This window comes from Vidua chalybeata, chromosome 3 (assembly GCF_026979565.1).
Source record: "Vidua chalybeata isolate OUT-0048 chromosome 3, bVidCha1 merged haplotype, whole genome shotgun sequence".
In the NCBI taxonomy this organism is placed as follows: domain Eukaryota; kingdom Metazoa; phylum Chordata; class Aves; order Passeriformes; family Viduidae; genus Vidua; species Vidua chalybeata.
The window spans coordinates 60,555,479-60,573,214 of NC_071532.1; the positions used below are offsets into that span (position 1 = coordinate 60,555,479).

Consider the following 17,736-nt stretch of genomic DNA (forward strand, 5'->3'; position numbering starts at 1 on the left):
AGATGATTCCACCAGGATCTAAGAAATGCCTGTACATCCATGTGCCTTATCCCCATGTCTCTGTGACATTGTCCCTGAGGCTCTAGATGCAGCAGTGCTGGCAAAAAGAGACTCAGGCCAGCCTCAGAAAGCAGTACCTCTTCCCAGGGCAGCCTCAGATCTTATGATCTTCCTTTCTTGCAAATATACCACCCTTCTGTAATTCCTCTGGTCCTCAGGGTGCAGAGGAAGGATCTGAGCAGGGCTCAGGATTGCCCCACACTGCAGCTACTTTGTCAGCAGAAAGACTATTTTCCTTTTCCCTCTTATTTCAGTTGTTTGCTCTCTTAGGTTCAGTGATCACATCTGTTAGTATTTTGGGACCTAATGTCACACAAAAGGAGAGATAGAAAGAGCCTTTCTTTCTGAAATGACTACTAGTCCAGAAGCTTAGTTTATACTGCCACTATCTGTCCACCATACCTGCTGCAGTCCTTTGCTGCAAACACACACAAACAGTTCATGCAAATTTTCCCACAGCTACAAACAGGTTGCAGAAGGAAGTGAGAGATATTAAGGATTTTATTTTATTGCTCTTTCTGTCCTGGAGAGTTTGATTAGGCATTCATCAGTTAAAAAACATTTTTAAATTATTGTGTTTTTTCTAGCCATGTTTTGAGTAGGTATAAATGTCTTCTAACAAATCTTTACATGATTCTGCCTCCATTCCTCATCCTCTAAAACCAATTTTGAGCCACTGTCAATGCTTCCCAACCAAGCAGCCCTTTCCATCTGGTGCAGTTAGGCAGGTCTGCAGCCCCAGGCTCCCCTACATCCTCCTAGGGATCCTTGACAGCCTCTGCCTGTGGCAGTTTGTGCCATGCACATTGTTCTCCAAACACCTCATGGCCATTATGTCTCATTGTAAAAAAGATAATTAAATCCAAAATGAGCTTAGACTCAAATCTACAAGCATATTCATATTTTTAAATTATATCAAAACCAGAGAGGCAACGTGCTCCTCCTGAGGTTACTGAGGTTAGGGTGACTGAAGTGTTATAATAGGTCTCCATCATCTGGAATCTCACTGCCTCTGGTAGCAGGAACTGAAAGTCCACAGCCTCCAACACCCTGCTGAGAGGGGCAGATAAAATGCCTTGGTCAGAGAAAATAACTGAACAATTTGGGTTTGAGAAATGCAGAGGGTTTTTAATGTTGTGCACAACATTTAAAATACTTATATTAGGTTAGTTTTGTGTCTATCTGTCAAAGTCCAAATCTACATCTTCTGCTTCCCTGCAAAACCTCCTATCTGCCATATTAGAGGCTGCCTTGGGCAAGAATGCTCTTCTCTCCACACTTGCCAGGTGTGCTTTTTCCCACCAGAAAAAAAAAAGTGCTTTACTATTCATTAGAGAGCGTAGGCTGGAAAGGAACGCCCAATTCTCCACAGATTAGGATCACAGGGGAGGGAAAACCTAGAAGTCCAATTCCTACTTGAAAGAAAAAAAGAGTTTTTTGGCATCTTTGCTAATGACTACCCTGGGTGTTTGCCCTGTAAGCTCCATGTCTTGATGCCTAAGAAAGCTAAATTGCCTGCTGACATCTGTCTGCTGTTCTGCGAAGACACAGGTACCTTTCCTAGAGAAGGACAAGGTTGCTATTCCCCTTGTGGAAGAATAGGTGGAGAGGTCAGCCCTTACATATTTCTGTGATGTAAGTTTGGGATAGTATTTAGTAAGGCACAGCAGCTGTATGCCCAGTTGCTATTATGTGGACAAGAACCTCACCTCTGACCATTCCTCAGAAATGTGATCACTCTTGTAGCAAAGGCACTGAAAACTGCACAGTGCTCAGAAATAAGGAGCTGACCTGCCTAAAATGAGCTGTGGAGAAGGGACTGCACGTATTCAGCACTATTGCCCAAGTTTTAAGGATGGACAGGTTCTTTTCTGCTGTGTTTTTATTTTCCCAAGTTCTTCCTTTACCATATTTAATTTCTAAATTTCCCTTCTTGACCCCCAAATGTCATTTGTTCCAATCCCCTTAGGCTTGCTATTTGCAAGTGCATTCAGAAGTTTAACCCCTTGTTTTTCTGAAGCCAGTTGTGGCTTTGCTTTTTTTAAACACCACCTCTGTCAAATAGGAAGTAGCCCTGCTTAATGCCAGGCATTCCTCAGTAGAGAGACCACATGAGTAAAAGGCATGAGAGCAGAGCAGCAAACCCCAGACTAATGCTGAGCCGGAAAAACCCTTATGCTTTGTGAGTCCTTCTCACTGGGAGTGCTGCTTAGCTTTTGTTAGCTCTTATTATCAAGCAGTCTCCTTGATAATATTGCTCTCCCATTCCTCTCCAAAGCCATCCTACCACATTTCTAAAGCTTTCTCCTGATGCCTTTCTCTCTTTTTGCCTAAACTTTTATACATTCCTCAGCTTCCAAAGAACAATCACTGGCCAATTTCTAAAGTCTTTATCTGACTGGTTGTCTTGTTGGATTAGGACAAAGTGTATGAAAAACATAAATGCTTGATGCTGTATTAAAAAAGATCACTCTTTTTCAAAATTCTGAACTATTTCCTAATGTTTCATAAATTCAGGTAAGGACTAATTTGCTTTTTAAAAATGTGTTTTATAAATACTCCCTCAAGTGCAGCAGTGTGCAATTTAAAAGTTTGTACTAATGGCTCTTTTTGTTTTCTCAAAGCATATCTTAAGTTAAATCTAAGTTAACCACAGAAAAGGTCAAAAAAAATTCTAACTTTTCTGGAGCACAACTAACTTAATATTTTAGCAGCTGGCAGCTGTGGTGATTACTTTTGGATTATATCTAAAGTCTGCTCGAATCTAATTACTGTGATCTATGAACCAGGTAATTAAGGTAAAAACTCCCACATTTTCTTACACCTCATTAATGTATTTCCTTTGAAAATTGTTAGCTAATGATGGTACATTAAGAGTATATCCATTACATGACAATGAATAATTAACACCTTTGTCCTGGGACATTAAAGGACAGAATGGTGTTTAACTGCTCAATGTGATGATAATTATTTCTTAATTTACAGTGTAAATATCATGCAAATTTGGGAAGAAAGGACAAATCAAACCGGGAAAATGGAATGGAAATAAATTATTTATTTTCATAGAATTGCAGAAGGGTTTGGATTGGAAGGGACCCTAAAGATCATCTAGATCCAAGCCCAGTGCTGTAGGCAAAGACATTTTTTATTCATTTCCTTCTTTCCCAAGAAACTTCAAGCCCTGTCTGCATGCAGGGCCGCTGACTCACCTCCCCATAACCTCTGTTTTCAAGTTATAACTGATTCCAAATATGTGTTATCACCCCAAAGACTAGGAACAACACTTTGCAAATATATATAACATTGCAAATACAGCTCTTCCTCAGTAACCAAATCCAACGTATGGCACACTGCAACAAGTGGATTAGATATGGGGGAATGGAAAAGCAACCTGTGGTTATACAGGGTACATAATCACATAAATTCATATATAGATCAAAGTTTTCTTGAAGTAAATGAAATGAATCAAATACAAGAAATCTCTGTTGTCATGTAAAGGCTGATACAGAGTTAATTTTCTTCGGGACTGCTCTGGACTAGCTCTGCTCTACCACGTGAGGCATGTACTTGTTGCAAAACAGCATAGCAAGGGAATCTATCTGTACTCAAGTACCTAATCTGAAAAGCCTGGAAGTTTCCAGTTTGATTGTGGCTGCTCTGCAAAAAAACAGCTTTGGTGGTGTTATGTGTAATAAGCATAATTCGTGCCTATAAAGTAATATATAGATAGGAGTTTTTTTATGACAAAAAATATAAACTCAAAGCAAGCGAGCCAGAGCAGAAAGAGGAGGAAGGCTGTCTCCCGTATGTCGAAAGCATTGCCGATAAGGCTTCATTTACAAGTTAATACATGTAGCAAGCTCGGAGATGGGTCGTTTCTTGAGATGATCTAGGAACCCCCAAGCGACGATCCTCCTGACAACTACCCGAGATTAAGATCACTGGAACCACCAAAAGATACATCTCAATGCCGGGTTCCCGTAACTCCATCATCAATGTACATCGCTTCCTGGACCTCGGATTGTTCAACCCGAGGCATAGAAAAGAGACTTTATGAATATGTGGGACTTTGAATAGAAAGAAAAGGCTGATCACCAACATCCCGGCCTCGAGCAAAATAAACTGCATAAAAACTGCTCGCGCAGTACTGGTGGTGTGAAGCATAGGAGACCCTCTGATACAGTCGTTGAACCTGTGTCTCACCCAGCGCCGATCCCGGGCTCGGCTCTGTCCTTTTCTTTGTGGCTGGCTCAGATAGATTTTGACCCTTATATAAAATTTATTGGGTTTTTTTTCTTTTAATTTGGCTGAGTCAGTTTTTACCTATAACAGTGGGAAACAGTCAAGGCATTGCATTTGGATCAGAACTTCGAAAAAACGTTTCTCATGATCATCTGTTAGACCATCAAGTAATTACATATCTAGGGGAATACCTGCCTACAAGGGAAAAAAACTGGTCTGAAACAGAATATATTTTGCCTGCTTTTAATTTTGTCTCCAATACATAATTTATAAAGCCACAAAAACTAGTAAAGTAAGACTTTCCTATGAGGCTTTTCATTTATAAGAAATTGAGTTTAAAAAATGAGATAATTAGGAAAATTAAGGTTAAAAATATTGATTCCATATAAGAGAGAGACACACATGTCTACTCAGGAAATCCTGCTGTAAGAAATTACCAAAGCCAGATTACCAGACACATCTGCAAAAAGATTAAATCAATCCACCTTGGAACCGCTCTTTCTCAAGGAGCTGGGAACTTTCAAATAATGTCCTTCCAAATAATTCTAAATTCCTACTAGGTCAAGTAGTTCAAGCTTCTGGCTCGAAGTCAAGCTTTCAATCAGTTCTCGGCCCTTTTTTCTTCCTGCTTCGGTAGACATAGCCTTCTGCCAGAGCTTCAGCAGCAATCCTCCTTGGAAAGAAACACATGACATTGTCAAATTAGCATGGAGCGCATGCAGCTCACAGCGTACCAGGGACCAAGTGCGTGTCTGGCAACGAGCACTCGACACTCTCCTAGGGACAGAGAGATGTAGACAAAGCTGGAGCTTGCTGATGGGGTGATAATTGCCTACAAATGTGCGGGGAGACGCAGACCATTCATTCAGCTCAGGATCCTTTGTATTGACAGACAATGGGGCTTGTTCCCTTGTCACCAGTGCTGCAGGTCGAAATGATTGAAAACTTATGGGAAGGTCTTTGTCTGCTCTGGCACACAGCTCTGTGGTTTATGGAGCAGTAGCCTGGGAGTTATAATCAGGCCTGTCTTAGTTTTCATTCTAAAACAAAGAGTGTTCACTTTCTGCCAGCTAAGACCTCAAGCTAAAAAAGCAAATGATCCTAATACTTTTGTCCAGGTGCTAAGCAGTCGCTCCCTAGGACATGCGGCTTGGCCAACCCAGCCTAGCATTAGCACTGGTTTGCAGGATAGTCATTGCTTACTCCTCATCCCACTCAGTGCTCATCTTTAGAGTCGATAGAGGGGAAATCGGAGTCTAAAAAAGTCTAGTGGAAAACTAAGAAGACTTTATTCTCTTCCTGTTCTGCCTTTGGGTAAAAAGTTGATCTGACAGTCCTTGAGTAGGGAAGCTTTAGGAGCAGCACAACACTCTCAATACAGCTCCTGCTGGACTATCAAGGCAACTAATACGAAAAAAAAGAGTAATCAAAGTCTGAATCAAGAAATCAAGTCTCACTATGGGTTGGACCATCCTAGGAGGTAGTAAGACCTTCTATCTGCTGTTGAAGTTTGCAGTACCAGTAGAGAACCCTGTCTCTCACAGGATGTATTTAAAAGCATCTACAAAACCAGTATATTTTGTCACCTGTGTTTTGTAACATTAGGGTAGGGTCTTTCAAGACCCCACTGAGGCTGTGGATTTAGATGAAGTCAAATTTATTTTAAAGCTTCTTTTTCTGATCTGCAAATCAGTTACCAGGCTGAATTAGCTGGCATTTAATTCTCAGCTGAATTCAAAGCTCATTCCTTAGAGCAAAGTCAGGGAAACCTCTCCCCTGTAAAGCAAGGGATTTCAGCTATGGAATTCATTATGGCTGCATCTGCATGAAACTTATCTCTCTCTTTCCTTCAATTTACAGTGTTCAACATCCATACATCCTTCCCTCTCTCCCTGCAGTGCTGTCCTCACCTGATGTGCTACCTTGGTGCTCTCATCCCTCCTTCCTGTCCTTCTGGTCATGCTTTTCCTTGCTGTGCTCCTCTCCCATCCTGGAGGTATGTCAAGAAACCCTGAACTGTGTCATAGGCTGCCAAGCAGGCAATAGATCTGTTTAGACCCTTATTCAGATTCCAAAAAATAATGCAATGTGAAAAAAGTGAGAGAAGCACTCTGTGATGGGAGGATGCTCTTTGGTAGCACTGAATAGCTTTATTTCACATCTTTTTCAGCTCTAAATACAACTGGTGAGAGAATTTTCAGTGAAATGTACAGATAGAAGAGGATCATACATGCCATGCTAATTTTTCAGTGTATTTTTTACATTCTATTTTAATTTAAAGATTAAAAATAACTTTGCTTCATAAAGGTCAAACAAAAATAGCCAACCCAGAAGTATCTAGGAAAGAACTGAATCCTCAGGAGAGTGTAATTTTGAGATGCACCACTGGATGGTGATGCACGACTTATTTTGCTGAATACGATGAAGTCAGCATTGACTACGGATAGTTTTGCTGGGACAGATCTCTGTTAAATCAAAGACCAAGAGAAAACCAAAAACTGAAACCAGAACACTTGTGGACACAAAAACTGTTGCTCATGATAATTTACTTTTTGTTTGCTTGGTTGGTTGGTTTTGTTCAACTGGTATAATAATTTCATTTACAGTTTTAATAGTTTCAGAGTCAACTAGTGAAACAAAAAAAAGTCTCTGTCTTTAAAGTTCCTATGAAAACTGGGAAAAGAAAGACTAAGATCATCTGCTCCCAAAATGTTGGTTTTGGGGTTTTTTTTTGGTTTTTTTTTTTTTTGTTTGTTTGTTTGGTGTTTTTTTTGGTTTTTTTTTTTTTTTTTTTTTTGTTTTTTTTTTGTTTTGTTATTTTTTGGGGTTTTTTTGGGTTTCTTTTTTTTTTTTTTTTTTTTTTTTTTTGGTTTGTTTTTGTTTTTGTTTTTGTTTTTTTGTTTTGGGTTTTTTTTTCCTCACTGAAATCTCTCATATTGTCAGTGTTATCCCACCAGCATATCCCACCCACAAATGGTGTGTTGTTTGCTTATGGTTGTATTTTTAATTATTTTACTGTCACTCTTTAAGATGTGTTTATAATACTTTATATCAAACATTCACTATATTCATATGGAGAAAGGTATGTAGAGAGAACAAGATATAAAATATTATGCACAACAGACATCTGTTGTTATATAGATATGACATACATATCTAGGTCAGGTTCATACCTGTTAATTTATTTACTTTGTGAAGAACTCTCAGTGACACCAGGACCTTATTTTGCTCTGGACTGAAGTCACTAATGGATGGGGGAACATCCCCTTCAACAAGCATCTTCTGGGGCAGGAAGACCTGGAAGTGGTTTGTGGTCTGTAAGTCTGTACTGAAGTGTGTGGCGGCAATGAAATCTACAGCATTAGCCCAGTCTTCACCAAAATTTGCTTCTGGATCAGAGAGATATTTTAAGCTGAAAGAGAAGAAAATAAAAAATGTGGCAGATAACTGAACTCTTCTGTAGAACACACTAGTTGATAATTTATCCCAAAGGTTTTTGTTCAGTATAAAATCCTGAGTGGCCTCAGTGCCGCAGTGACTTGAAGCCTCCCTTAAGTGCTTTAAGTCACTAAAGTCACTTTAAGTGCTAATTTCTCTTGGCAAGCCTGCCTCTGCCCAGATTAAGCACAGCTCCTGAATCAGGCCTTGGCTCCCAGAGGGGAACCAGCATCTCGTTGTAAGCCCAGAGCCTGACTGGTCATCACAGTTTGGGCAGCCATCTCTCACTGGTCATCCCACACTCTGTGAGAGAGGGAGGAAGAGCAGAGCCTAAAGAGTAGATGCCTAAGGTACAAAGCCTCATGCAGACTTTGTTAGGATACCATCCTTCCAAAGAGGCGTGGAGGTGGAAAGATCCTCCATGGACACCGCTCTATTCCCCTTACCTGTCCTGGAATTTGGGGAGTGCGTAAGCAATGGAGGAGGTGTGTGCCTTCCACATGAGGCCAAGGGCATCATCCAGTTTGAAGGAGGAGAGGCTGGCAGAACTCACAGCTTTGTGTTCTGTAGATAACAGATACTGCAGCAACAGGGAGCAAAAAGGGCAGAGAATGAGAGGGGTGGTTTAAACCCAATTATTATTTTTTTAATATAAGCACATACCTCACAAAATAATAAGCTAAAGGAAATTGCGTTTGAATAGTTAGTGGTAGTTGCTGTTCTTCGACTTCAACATTGCAAGGGTTTTATCCACATAATTTTGGTATTTAGTTACAAAAATACAGTGGACTTTTGTATCTGAGTGCAATGGAAGATTCAGTACTGAAATAGGGGACTGCTTGAAAACTTGTCTATACTCTTTTGACCACAACTTTCTGAAGATTTTCAGAAAAATAAGAAAATTATCCTTGCTATCATTATGGTTATTTGAGGAGTAGATATTTTACAATAGCTTCTGAAACATGATGCATGGGAAAAATTGTCTTATGAAGACAAATCCAGTCTTACTCTTATAACATATACTTTCAGGCACAAGGGGGACTTACAGTTTAACATTCCTGCATTTGACTACCAATAAAAAATGTTGACTGCAGTAGTCTAGCTATAAAAAATATCTATTAAATCTATGAAGTAAGAAATATTGTTATTTTTGGGATTAGAGAACAGCTGAGTGAGGAGGCAAGAAAATATCTACTTGCATAAATGGGTATACTTCTGAATGATGTTTCAGCATTTTCAAGTTTTTAGATGTTTAAAGAAATGAATGAATCCTAAAAAACCAACCAAAGGCCACTTCTTAAGGGTACTGTTCCATCTCACAGGCTTCTTTTGCATTGCTAACATAAGCAGTATTGGAAGAATTCAAATAAAATTGAATGCAAAACAGTGTCTTGGAACAGAGGCCAAAATACTGAACTTTCTCAAAGGAAGAAAAAATTTCCATAACTTTTAAAAATCCTGTCCTACGTATCTCTAACTCAGATATGTGTGTTATGCTTTCCATTTTTTCCTGCTTGTTGTTTTTATATGAAGCTGCTCTTGAAAGCAAACTAAGCTCTCTGAATCTTAAAAATTACAGTAATAATAGTTTTTAAAGCTAATATTTTGGTATAATTTCTAAAAATATTTTAAGAAAATATTTACTTCAAAGAAGGCCTTCCAGTCATCCATGAGCTTGGGCATGCGAGACCAGCAGTCTTTAACGCTGTAACAGAAATCATCTTTTTGCTCCTCTGGTGGCAATATTTCTATCTCATATGGCAGCTGCCCAAAGAGACCAGCCTCCACTGCCCCCAGAAAGGGTATAATGGACAGATAGTAATTCATACCTGTAACAACAATTAAAAGGCAGCAGGTGTTAATCACAAGCAAATGAAAAATTCCCACATAAGACAATGAACTCTCTCCCACACCAAATGCAACTGTTTCAAATTGCCACAAATACAACTGTGTTCAGCAATGGAATATATGTATTGAAATGTAATAAAGATGACACTTGTATTGATTTAGATATGATTTGTAGTGTTCATTTATGCATTCATTGTCCTTTAGGAGCCTTGTATGAGCTTCCACTGTGTTTTACTTTGCAGGAAAGGAAAAAAGCTAATGGAAAAAAGTTAGACCTTTGTAGGCTGTCATGGACAGGACAAGAAAAGTCTCTCAAATATTAATTGCAAACTAAGTATAGAAAGACTAAGGGGTATTCCCACAAGTATTGTTGCTATTAAAAATCCCTCTTCTATGTACCCTAGACCTATGAGAAAGGAAAATGTGATATTTTACTGGAAAATAATAATTTTGCATCTAAAAAATATTTCACTCACTGAAAATTGCTTGGATATTACCTCAGTTTATCTGTTTAGATTTATTTTATGATGATGGCTTTCTTTGGTCTCATCCATATGTTGGAGCAGTCAGACCCAGAATGTAGGAAACTCAAGCTCAGTTCTCACTGGTGTCAAATCTTGTCCCCAGTGAGAGAGCCCACAGGGCTATTTGATATCCCTCTCTTGAAAGGAGAATCTGAAGTTCTCCTCTTAATTGTGTTCCCTTTGCAGAAATGAAGTTTAATAGTCTTGAATTAAGAAAAGCCTGGGAATCTGTTGTTCTCCCTCTTGGGTGAGCACCTCTGAGCTATTCAAAGGAAGACATTTGCTCATACTTGGTCTCAGGGCCATGGACTGCACTGATATTTTGTACAAAATCCCAGCAGTGAGGACCAAAGTCATCCAAACCTGAACACCTACCATTTATCCATGTTCTCCTAATGAGAAGCCATTGCTCCACCTTAGGGGAGAAGATCACAAAACAAAGTTCACGAAGAAGGAGTGTGTGTGTTGGCTGTAGTTCAGCAGGAACTGGGTCTGCACACCTTAGGAGCAGGAATACTGAAGGAACTGAGTGTTTTGCTCTAAGCATGAGATGATAAACAAAGGATGGAGCAGGATGGAGCAGCTGTGGTCATGGTCTGTCGAAATCAGTGCAGATATGAAACAAAGGATGGAGCAACACAGTGATCTTGTGGTTATGCTCCACTGAAAACGTGCAGCTAGCAGGAACTAAGCCCAAGGAATGAACCAGACAGTAAGCAGAAGCTGGCTTTTGCTTCATTAGCTTCAAAATACATCTTGCTTTTTACACTCTACATATACTAATGACTCAAGCACCACATCAACATGAAATGTCACCAACTGTAACTTAACCTTTGTTCTTCCCTCAAAGGAAGCAATATAAATCTGGCTAAAGTGGGGAGGGAGGTCAGAGAAGACTCCATCATAACTTCTGGGATCAGTCAACAGGCTGAACTTGTCTTCTTCCCCCAAAGGGATGCCTATTGGGCAAGAATCTCATTCTGTGCAAGCTAAATTATTATCTCTAGCTAGCTTTAATTGGTGATTAGAATTGGTCAATATATTGCTTCAAATTCATTTTTGCAATCTGTTACTATCAACAGCAATCTCTGAACCTTAACCTGTCACAGTGTTTGACTATCAGTGTGTTTGTTAATAAACTTATTCAGTACACTGTTTAGTGTGAGTCCTTCAAAGGCGCTAAGGGAGGAGTGGCCAGAAGCAGATAACATACTTTACAAAACTGGAAATATCGACCAACTCCAAGTGGGAACATGGTTGATGTGTGACCCTAAACAGGTTGGTCAAACCATGCTCCGATAGAGTGGACTGTTTGGTGGGATCCCCATAATGGGGCACTGACAGGCTGGTCAGGAACAAGGGTTTCAGCTTCCCTGGGAGCGCTGATTGAACAAAAATAAAGGGTTATATATAAAGAGAAACCCCTTGTCTCATGTGACACACCTCCTAAACATGAACCTGGTTGGAAATTCAGGAGGAAATGTATGGCCAGTCAGAAGAGCAAAGGAAAACTCTCAAGTGATGAGAAGACAGTGTTTCACTGAGACTCATTGCTGAACTGGCTCTTGCTTCTTGTTCACTGCTTTCATGAGAAGTATTGAAACCTTGATCTCACATCACAAAATTTTTATATTATTTTAAGTGTTCTTGCCTATATTATATATTTGCACCTGCTTGGGTGACTTAGAAGGCATAAAACAATGCAGGACAGGGTACACTGAATATTATTCTAGGCAAAGAGACTGATGTTCTTAAGCAGGTAGTAACCCATACATATGAAGTATATTAAATGTGAGTTTCTGGTTTAAACTCATTCCTGGTTTCATGTGACTACTTGTGCAAGAGAGGGCTCCTCTGAAGGTCAGCTGAAAGCATTCATATCCTTAGAACACTAAGAGATGTTTCCATTCAGTCTCAAAGACTCTTTGCATGTTCTTGCTTCAATAGGGTAAATCAAAGCTGAGTTTATATATTTTCTGAAGGCAACAAAATGGATATCAAGCAAACATGCAATATTTAGAAGTAAATGAAGAGCAGGAATTCAAACACTGAGAAAGTAAAAGTGGTAGATTCTATTCCAGGGAGGTCCTCTGCTTGCAAAGGGCTATGCAGTGACTCTTGTTACTTGACACTGTGTGGGACACCATCCCACAGAGCACTAGTGCTATCTAAACACAGAGAGGGAAAACCAAAGCTGAAGTGAGTATCACAGTCAGTTTTACCCTAGATTTACATTTTAATTTTTATCTATGCTTATGTCTTTGTTCACTTGAAGATATATACATTTAACTGCTGATTCACAGCCAGAAGCTTAATCCAAATGGCCACTGAATGAAAAACATTCCTCTGACAGGGAAGAGAGAGAGCTGCTTGCTCAAACCTACTGACAGGTCTGTGGAAAAGGGGAACTTACAACAGGACATCCAGGAAGCTGAGGGAGCAAGGGACAGAAGTGATGGAGGGAAAATATGCTATGGGAGAAAGAACCAAGGATGGTATAAGAACCACAAAGATTCCTGTTTGACATTTTCTCACAAAATTTTAGTTTGAAGTACAAGCATCTAAACTGAAGAAATCTGCTCTGGACTAATTGTAAACTACAAATATCTACAAATATCTACAAACATCTATACCTATCATAGTGTTTCCCACACATTTTCACATGAATATTTGCAGTAGAAATATTTTTAAGGCTGCAAACTTGGGTTTTTTTTTTCTTCTTCCTCAAGTAAGTATTCAAAATCAATTAACTTTCATTTACCTACTCACACTTAGGTCTTGCTGCAAGTTTGTGAGGGAGAATTACATAGCACTGAAATGATAATGTAATAGAGAAGTCTAAGGGGAAGAAATATTTTCAGATGGCCCTCTAGGACACTAGTTTATTTTGGAGAAGAACAGTGTGACAGCATATACTTACAGGACCACCAGCTTCTTACAGATTGGCACAGGAGCTCTCCATTTTCATAGCCACAGGAAGTCACACCAGAAGGATCTGCTAACCTACCTGAATGAATCAAATGAAATAATACAACAAATACTTCTCAAACTTCTCACACAAGAAATCCCACTGAGATGAAAAAAAAAATAAAGGAATAAAGTATGCAGACTTTTGGTTAGAGAAGCAAAACAATTACTGTTGCTTTGCTTCATAAACTAATGTCCTAGAGTAGTTGAGTTTCTCAGTGCATAATAATTTGATTATGTTTTACATTTTGAGCTATCCCTCACTGTAAATGTATTCTGTGAATTTATTGAACTGTTTCAAATCAGGACATCACAGTGTTTTTAGTGAGATATAAAAATACAGTCACATACAGACATGAACACATGCATAGCTGAAGCATCATTTCTAACAGATGTAGGGCTGCTAGTTCAGGAGAGCTGCTTAAGAAGCAAAATAGCAGAAACTAAATGTACTAGTAATTGTCTCACCTAATTGGGTTGTGTGATACAGAATCACTTCCAGCTTAATCATGCAGACAAACGTGGCCTTACTGTGAAGCTAAGCATGCAAACATTGTTGTAACTAATTAGCAAAGTTTGCAAGCATCTGTGCTGTAGAAAACATGCAAGACATTTCACAATTATTCATGACAGAATATTTTACTTTAAGCACGCAGCATGAAGAAATAGCCTAAGTCCTAAAAGAATACCATATGTGTACATGAAGTGTTGTCATGCAGAGTGTCAGGAAGCCTGCTTTAAGTGCATGACATGCAATTACCATGGCCTTGTGCAATGACTTGAGCTATTCCAGAAGCTCCCAAACTCTGACCTGCAGAGCACTTGCTCTCTGATGAGTCAGCTGAATAATGGCAGTGTCATTTCTGTCAGATTAGAACTAAACCTCATTAGCAAACCAAATTTTCTGATACTTCCACTCAAGAAGAAGAGATGATCATGAACAATGTGCATACAAATTATCCTAATTATTCTCCCTAGCTGACTGGGTAGAGCTTGTGCTTTGGGGCATGCTAGCTACTCAAACCTGTATCCTTCAGTAGCCAAGCACTGAGAACATGAACTTGCAATAATGAGGGTTGCAGTTCAACCCATTTTTTAAAAAATTAAGATTATATTTTTTAATATTTAAAGAAAGATTCAATTTTTCAAGATTTTACTTCGACAGACTGTCAAAAAACAGGCAGCAATAGATCACTGGTGTGCAAAGAGGATAAATGGGAAGGATAAAGGCTAAGAAGAAAAAGACAAAATGTTGCAAAAGAATTGTACATGAGGTTTACCAAATATTGTTAGCCTTGATGTTTCAGGAAAATGAAGATTTCCCAGTCAGTATCAGTATAATTATAAGATATGTAGAAATTGGAGCTGGAAGCATTAACTGCACTTACAGGTCTCCACACCATTTTTGTTGTCTCTGCTTCCTCCTATTCCCTGTGCTTAACACAGTTGTTATTTCAGTCTTCAGGTCTACCCAAGCTAGTCTGTATTGACAGTGCCTTCCAGCTGTGCTATTGATAACTATGTGCAACCTCATCAGCAAGATTTCTCCACTTGTTTTTGTGGAAATGTTGTTACTGAAAGTGCTAAATGTAGTTATTCTCAACTTGCTGATGTAGAATTCCTAGCACATCCTCCACTTAGCCTAGACTTCTTTTAGCAACAATTATCACTAAATTCTCTTTCAGGTGTTCATTTACCAGATTTGCAGTTCCCATATCTTGTAAAGTACAATTTAAAAACTCTTATTCTAAGCTTTGCTTTTATAAAGGGAGTAAATGCATTTCTGAACTTTGAAAAAAAAAAACCTAACATTTGTATGACGAAAGATATCAGATTAGCCTGACACAATTTACCTTTGATTCACATAACCTGTGCTTTATCCTTTTTTCTATCTGGCTGCATGTCATTAAATAGTCTTTCCTCTATACTTATTCTAATGTCTTGTTTACTGCTGATATAAGACAAATAAATATATGTGTTCTTATCTCCTTTTTTCTTCTTAAGTACAGGCACAACCTTTCCTGCTCTTCAGACATACAATAACATGTGAATCTTTCTTAAAGTTCTTGATCCTGGATTTGTACTTCTGTATGTGAAGTGGGCATAGAGCCTATCCTGTTTCCTCAGTTTCTGTAGGTAGGATTCTCAGTCTAGCTTCACCTCCCAAGTGACAATTTCTGCTTCCATAATCTCATTCCTAGCAGCTATGCTGTCTCAAGATCCTTGTCTCTGATGTAAATTTAGGCAAATTACTGATTTCATTTTATGTCCCTGAGTGGATTATCACAAATCTTTGTACCACTCTTGTTAAGTAACAGCTTCGCTTGTTCTTCATGGTTTATACAGAACCATATTTTTACATATCCATAAAAATATTCTCCCAGAAACATAACTTTCAGGACCAGACAGAACAGTTAATTCAACAAATTTTGTAATATTTTCAAAGTTCTGTTGTCTTGCACCATGAATTCAAATCCTGCTTTTGTTTGCCCAAGCTTGTTATGTTGATATACAAATGCTTCAGTCATTCCTCGCTAATCTATCCCACCACCTATCTGGATTAGGTTTAGCCCTTGCTAACCTCACTATGGCGTGCACCAGAACTATGTTATTCTTTGTCCCTTATCCATTTGTCCTTCAAATACTCACTTTTTTTAACTGTAAAACTACTTCCAGCTATGTGATATTTCTCCTTTTACTATTTTCTTAACCTTCTGGTCATGTAAATTTAAAAATATATCTCCTTTGTCTGTCAGTCCTATGACTCCTTAGCAGGTGACAGGACATCTTTACCTGTCTATGCAACCAGGGGCAAATCTTCCCCTCACAAACTATGTCCCTTGTCTCTACTTGGAAGTTGTCACTGCAACAAGGCACATCCTCACTTTGTGGAGGATGTGTGTACTCCACAACTCCTCCTTTCCAGTAGGTCACCACTCAACTGTAGCTGCTGCATCCAGTCATCCTTGCCTCTGCTGCACATTGGGTCAATTCTCCTGCTGTACCAGCCATCCGTTTTATCTGTTCTTCTTTTTTGCATACATAAAGAAGGGAAAGAGGAAAAAGCTTGCCTAAACTCCAACCAAATTCTTTTTGTTGCTATCTGTTTGCCAGCTAGTTTCCTGCTTGGATTTTGCTTACTAACTTGTTTTTCTCATTTTGACTTAGGAGTAAATTTTCCATTAGATGTGACTAAATGCTGGCAGCCTTCCTCCACCACCAGGTGCAGGACCTCTGTCTTCTCTCAAACCTATAGTGTCACCCAAACCACTGCCACATGCAACTACAGGTTGCATCCAATAAAGAAAACAATAGGCAGACAGATGCATTTGTTTACCCCTGATAAGATATTGCAGCCTTAGCCTTAAGGAACCTTTCACACGTGTTTCTGTGTCTGCTCCCCTGGCAGGGACAACAAGCAAACCAGAATGACTGCCCTAGACAATAACCAGCTTTTAGGGGATAAATCCTTAGAATCTGGACATAATTTAAAACAAAACAAAACAAAATAACTAAAAAAAACCCCACAAACAACCAAACAAAAAAAAAACCCAACAGAAAAAACTTTGATTTTTTGTAAAAAACATATTTAGAAAATAAGGAGGCTTCTAAACTGATCACGAAGAATAAATGGAAATAAGTTCTTAGAGGGAGACGTAGACTTTTAAATATATGTCCTACAAATTAAACTCAAACCACCTCTAGAAGCTCTAGAACATCAACAAAAATAAAAGCCTTTTAGTTAACAATTTAAGAGCATCATTGTAGAATGCATGCCCTGAAATCTGTCTACATAAACTGAAGCAACTGGGAATGCCTTTCTAAAGATTTTTAGTTAGCTGAAATATTGCCCATCTATACCACAAATCTGGATTCTAACTTCTTCCTATAAGGAATTTTAATAGCTATTTCTCAGCAAGGTAAGGGTGTTCACTCAGCATTTCTTTTTCAAATTGGCAGCTCTGTCAAAGTTTACACTGTCTGAGGCTATACTGTGCTTGTGAGGCAGAAACTTTGGAAAGGAAGCCTCTAAGCAGGTCTGGTAAACACTTTGCTAAGCCAGCACCTTAAGGAAATAATTCATACCTGTACGAAATTGCCACCCATGCTGCACTGGTAATCCCCAGAGAATATTGCCACTGTTTTGGGATCCAAAGGCATCAAAATATTTGGCCGAAGCACTTAGCAAGCTCTTATACACTCCCAGTCGATCTTGATAGTTCCAAGCACTGATGACAATTTTGTTGTCCTTTACTGGGAAATCCAGCAGGTTTTCAGGGGCCAGGTGCCACAGAGGGGGATAGACATCTTCTCCAGTGACATCGTTTTCACTCTGCGCTGCAGCAGTCACAGGACTCAGGGTAAGAGTCACTACAAGAAGAGCATGTATGCCAAAGTGGAGCCACATGGTGAAGGCTTGTGACCCAGGTGATTGTGGCTGCAGGGCTTTTATCGATAAAGGTGAGGGCTGGACCAAAAGGCTGACTCAGACACAGAAGTCTTTGTCTCCCTTCCCTTTCCTAGCCATGATCCTGACGTGGAGCTGGCAGACTAGCAACTGTGAGTAATGCTCTGTCCTCTCTGTGGGATCTAGGGAGCACCAACAGATGTTTAAGAGGAATCAATCTAATCAGAAAACGTCCAATGTCCGTGACAT

General features: G+C 39.2%; 1 protein-coding gene across 1 annotated transcript; it reads right to left on the minus strand.

Moving 5' to 3' along the window:
• Positions 1 to 4,847: 4,847 nt before the first annotated feature.
• On the minus strand, positions 4,848 to 17,487 carry C3H6orf58 (chromosome 3 C6orf58 homolog). Its single transcript, XM_053939479.1, has 6 exons — positions 17,166 to 17,487; positions 13,033 to 13,119; positions 9,385 to 9,569; positions 8,187 to 8,320; positions 7,476 to 7,714; positions 4,848 to 4,975 (listed from the first exon to the last, which is right to left on the minus strand). Exons 1-6 carry the CDS (start codon positions 17,485 to 17,487, stop codon positions 4,848 to 4,850), a joined length of 1,095 nt encoding a protein of 364 aa, XP_053795454.1.
• Between the last annotated feature and the right edge of the window lie 249 nt (positions 17,488 to 17,736).

Bases quoted from the DNA above. Each gene is read 5' to 3' on its own strand.
- C3H6orf58 (XM_053939479.1), bottom strand. From the start codon at position 17,487: ATGTGGCTCCACTTTGGCATACATGCTCTTCTTGTAGTGACTCTTACC. The intron at 13,120-17,165 runs GTATGAATTATT...TGATTCATTCAG, and splicing joins TGGGTGGCAATTTCGTACAG to GTAGGTTAGCAGATCCTTCT. The intron at 7,715-8,186 runs GTAAGGGGAATA...CTTCTCTTTCAG, and splicing joins CTCCCCAAATTCCAGGACAG to CTTAAAATATCTCTCTGATC.